A 5,476-nucleotide genomic window follows, 5' to 3' on the forward strand; every position below is an offset into this window, starting at 1 on the left:
TCAGAGATGATTTAATCTATTTAAGTGTTGGACTGCTAGGAGAACTTGTACATTTACGATAATGCAGACTTAGTAAGGAAAACGGTTCACCAGTGTTTAGTTTTATATTGAGGTGCTCAGGTTGGAATAAAGTGGTATAAAAAGCAAGTATTGGTTTTTCTCTTTTTTGGCATAAAACAGTAAACATACATAAAAGGCATATAACCCAATATCTGCTTTTATATTTACTGTGTTCTAAGAAATTATTTGCATGATATTGATGAATTATCCTGATATCTAGAAGAATTATCTTTATGGCATTGAGTTTTGGTGCCCTGGATAACAGGAACTTTATGTCAGAAACTACTGTTCACCTCCATTGAGAAATATTACCATAACTGTAATGTTATCTCTGGAGCCAGCCGCTAAAGCAGCACTTACAAGTACTTGGCTAACATACTCAGCTGCACCTTCGTGGAAACTCTTAGTGCCTGGTTCTTCTTCATCCCTCTGCACCCCATTTTCATTAGGTGGTTTCTCAGTTTCTTTTTCACTGCAAAGTTCATAATGAGTCACTTCTGGTAGAAATTTGTCTACATTTGGGGGGTTACAAATGAAATTCTTAGAACATTTTGAATTGGACAAATTTTTCTTTGAGTTTGTAGTTGGCACACATACTTCAGGCTGAGGTTTGTACTGATACAATACACGAATATCACTTTCTGATTCAGTAACGTTTGCTTTACTGGTTGATAAAAGCAGAGACTCATTGGATGGTGAAGATTTGTTTTCTGTGGCAGAACGGTATGTTTCCTTATACACGTCAAAGGATGTCATTACCAGTGCAATGACTTCCTTTGTGTCCAAAACTTCCCATAGACCATTAGTAGCTAGGATAAGGAATTGACATAAGTCATCTATAAGCACAGAAATAGTTTGGGGTGCTGGGATAATGAATTTTTTCAGTTTGAGATCTCCATGAAATCCAAGTCCTCGTGTAGTTTTTATTTGCCCTTGTAGGAGTCCATATGATTCATGTGGAGTAATCACCGCTCCCTCTTGAAGCACTCTTCTTCTTTCATTTATGTTCCGTATGGTGTGTTCCTTGGTTAAACAAAAATCTTTCCCATTTCTGCATAAAACTGCCTGCACGGTACCTAAAAAAGATTTTTCATAAAATTTTATCCTACAAATTTAATAACCTGTTGTATCAAAATCTGGTAACTAATTCTGTGTTTCAATGCTACACAGCAGAGCATGAAAACGTATTTTTTAAGTAATATCACTACCAGATAGTTTATAGTAATTTAGATTTCAAACTGAGGAGGCCAGTTTATCCCTCATTGGTAAACAACTTCTAGTGTTTAAAATTACTGCATTCAGTATTAAATTCTAAATTTAATACTAAATTAAATTTCTAAATTTTTTATGAAACACCCTCAGAAAGGTCAGGATTTGACAACTTTTTTTGTAGCCAACATATAATCATTATAGCAGATTTTTAACACATTGCTGACAGGTCACAGGTTACCTGGTAACATAGATATTTCTGCATAAAAGTGCCAGCTAACAATGGGTTAACTTAGCAGCTGATTCATTTCTCTCAGTTTAAATTCCCAGTTATCCCAAATTCAGCCTATTTTAGTCTTTTCGCCCCACCTATCTCTCAGGTGCTTATAATATACAATCGCTTAGCCCCTCGACATCTTAATACATTATTTATTGACTGGCAATTTTATGCAGATACTAACCATGTTACTCGGTAACTCCTGACTAGTCAGCAATGTGTTAAAATGTTTTTGTTAATTTTTTGAGACAGTCTCACTACGTTGCCCTCAGTAGAACTCTATGGCGTCACAGCTCACAGCAACCTCCAACTCTTGGGCTTCAGTGATTTTCTCTTACCTCAGCCTCCCAAGTAGCTGGGACTACAGGCACCCACCATAACTCCTGGCTATTTTTTTGTTGCGGTTGTTTAGCTGGCCCTGGCTGGGTTCAAACCCTCTGCCCTCAGTGTATGTGGCTGGCACCGTAACCACTGTGCTATGCGCACCAAGCCTGTTAAAATGTGTTTAAATATGCTTTTTGAGTTAGAACTGATTTTTCAAGAAACATAGGGTTTGACAGTTTTGCAACTCGTAAATGCCACTGTTAGTCTTGCTGTGTTCGTGTAATGTGTGGTTAAAAAAATTTAAGTCAATTCTATGAAGGGAAATATGTGTTATACATGTATTAAATGGATAATAGGTTGCCAGCATTAAAGGAAACCCTTTCGTTGAAAACTGAAATCTTAGAAGTTGTTTGTAGTTTCTTTGTGGCTCCGATGAACCTGTGGTGTGTTCTTCATTGAACTTTTTTCCTTTTTTTCTTTTTTTAAGACGCAGGGTCCCACCTGTAGCCTAGGCTGAAGTGCAGTGGCATAGTCATAGTTCTCTGTGGCCTTTAATTCCTGGGATCAAATGATCCTCCTGCCTCAGCCTCCCAAATAGTGGGGGACTAAAAGTGGTGTGCAATATGCACCAGCCTTCGTTGAAATCTTAGATTTTAAACATACTTAGAATACACTGGGGGATAGATGTATCACTAAAACTTTCTTTGGTTTACATAGTTTTTTGGGTTTTTTTTTTAGTTAGGAAAAATTTAATTTTTCCACGTTGTTAGATACATAATTACATATTTACCACAGGCAGTAGCTTTTTTTTTGTCAATAGTTTTTCTTGATATCAAATCATTTATAATTATAAAATGTTAGCTAAATTATTCTGAAATTACATTGTGATAGTTGAATTTTTTTTAAAGAAGTATAGTTTAATTACTTGTTTTGTATTAACTTTTCATTACTGCTGTTCATTCTTACATTCTGCAGAATACAAATTAGTAAAATGTTTTACTGGATTGTAAATTACATAGCTGCAGAACAGAATGGAATTGTATTTAACATACTAGCTGAATACATAGAATTGTTGTATTAGGAGGATATATGTTTTAATACCTTTAAATTGGAAAATTTTTTATGGGTATACATATATACATACAAATAGTGTGGCCATAGCTCTAAAAACACAATGGACATAATTTTAGCTCAGAATAGTCAAATCCTCTGATTTCCTAAATGTTTATTTGCATGTAGAAGCCAAAACCCATTCAGCAAAAAGAAAAAGCTTTGGTTCCTTCTTACATAATTTGAAAAGAATTTAACAGAAATATGAACTTAAAATGGAAGAGTAGTTCGTGGGTATTTTGTTTTGGTTTCCTCTGCAGGATGAATGTAACGTTATGCACTATTTGCCTTTTTTTAATACCATTTCAGCACATTTTACTACTTGTGAACCTCCCTGGGGTTCAGCATGATAAAATTTCCTAGAAGGGTCCTTAAACTCTGGCTGCAGTTGCTCTCACGTTGGCTTGCTGCCCGACTTGAAGCAAATTACTCAATTGACAGTTTATTCATTCTGGGTTTTTCTTTTTTTTCTTTTTAGTTTATTTGTTCTCTTTCAGAGAAATGCTGCCTTCTGAATAGCTCACATCTTTTACTTATTAAAGAAAACACAAAGGAGAAGAGGTAGCTAGTGTTTCCTGACTGTTCATGCATGCATAACCCAGCAAATAGAAGGTAAATAAAATCCAGACTCTGCACTAATGGAACAGAGATTTTAAGAAATTAGATGTTCAGTCACTAGTTTGATTTCTAGAATTGGGGGGGGGCACGCTATCAGCTACAAATGAGGTTTTTGGAATCACACATTAAAGTGAAAGCTTAAATAGTTAACGAAAGGTACCCACAAAGATGGGAGATGGGGGAGACATTTTAAAATATTGTTAGGTCTTGGGTGGCACCTGTGGCTTAGTGGGTAGGGCGCCAGCCCCATGTACCCAGGGTGGCATGTTCAAACCTGGCCCAGGCCAAACTGCAACAAAAAAATAGCTGGGCAGTTGTGGCAGGTGCCTGTTAGTCCCAGCTACTCAGGAGGCTGAGGCAAGAGAATCGCCTAAGCCCAGGAATTGGAGGTTGCTGTGAGCTGTGACACCATGGCCCTCTACTGAGGGCGATAAAGTGAGACTGTCTCAAAAACAAACAAACAAACAAATATATATATATATATATATATATATAAACTATATGTATAGTTAGGTCCATGTAGTCTAGAGAATGGAAGAGAGGAACAATTAAGAGGACAGATGGCTTTAAAGAAAGGGTTCTGTAACATCTGTTTGGAGGAAATGAGAATAGCTAACCAAGCAGTGAACTGTGTAATGAAGACCATTACATAAAAATTTTAATCTGAGCATAAATGAATTCAATTCTTACATACAAAGGTAACAGCTTTCAGTAGTTGGAGAGATTATGCTCTTCATAAAATGTTTTCAGAATGGAAATGGAACAGGGTTACTGAAAGAGCAACATGTTTAGGGATAGTAATCTTGAGGACTAGCAAGCTGCTTTTGAGATGATGCTCAGACCTTTTCAAGAGGCATTATCAGTCTGTTCCTTGTAGCGGACAATGGTGTAATTGCCTCCTGCAATTACTGCTTATCTCCAACTTTTGTGAGAAGGAAGAGTTCAGTAAACTTAAAGGTGAACTCCAGAACCCCAAGCAGAGAATTCTAGAGCTGAGTGGGCAAGATTTTCCTCAGATAAAGTCAGGAAATTACTTAGTGTTTTAAAAAGAATGAGGGAAGAGGAGGAGAAGTTTTATGTGGTGGTAAGAAAAAACGTACCCAAGATGCACAAGATTAGGTAATAGAGGACTTGTGTAGAAGAAAACATAGGGGAGTGGAAAGATAGACTTAGGAGTCTGATGCAGTTAGACTTTAATCCCAACTGTTTGTCTGTGTGACCTTCATCAAATCACTTCACTTCCCTGAATAACAGTTTTCACCTGCAATGTTGTCAAGTCTATTGTGAGGATTCAAGAAGGGAATTTAATAGGTAGATATTTGTAAAGGTTATATAGTATTCCCAGAGAGGGAAAGCAGATAAAGAGAGGCCATCCAATAGAAACTCAGGGGAAACAGTTCAGACCCATTTATAAAAGAATTTTTTTTTTCTTTTTATGTAGAGACAGAGTCTCACTTTATCGCCCTCAGTAGAGTGCTGTGGCATCACACACCTCACAGCATACCTCCAATTCCTGGGCTTAGGCAATTCTCTTGCCTCAGCCTCCTGAGTAGCTGGGACTACAGGTGCCTGCCACAACAACCAGCTATTTATAAAAGAATTATTTTCAAAAAATCTTTAGGCTGGGCACCCATAGCTCAGTAGTTAGGGAACCAGCCACATGCACCAGGGCTGGTGGGTTCAAACCCAGCCTAGTCCTGCTAAACAAACAAACAAAAAATAGCCGAGTGTTGTGGCAGGCATGTGTAGTCCCAGCTATTGGGGAGACTAAGGTGAGAGAACCACTTGAGCCCAAGAGTTTGCATTAGCTGTGAGCTATGACATTATATCACTCTACAGAGAGTGACAAAGTGAAACTGTCTCAATAAAAAAAAAAAA

At 37.3% G+C, this 5,476-nt stretch overlaps 1 protein-coding gene across 1 annotated transcript in view; it reads right to left on the reverse strand.

Moving 5' to 3' along the window:
• Positions 1–284: 284 nt before the first annotated feature.
• Positions 285–5,476, reverse strand: part of PP2D1 (protein phosphatase 2C like domain containing 1) — a 25,522-nt gene continuing 20,330 nt past the window's right edge. The window contains exon 2 of the mRNA XM_012804786.2: positions 285–1,136. Coding sequence (XP_012660240.2) covers positions 343–1,136 — 794 coding nt within the window. The 3' untranslated portion in view covers positions 285–342. The remainder of the gene's footprint in view (positions 1,137–5,476) is intronic.

The sequence above is a fragment of the Otolemur garnettii genome, unplaced genomic scaffold, assembly GCF_000181295.1.
Source record: "Otolemur garnettii isolate 467f Iridium unplaced genomic scaffold, OtoGar3 scaffold00002, whole genome shotgun sequence".
Lineage (NCBI taxonomy): Eukaryota > Metazoa > Chordata > Mammalia > Primates > Galagidae > Otolemur > Otolemur garnettii.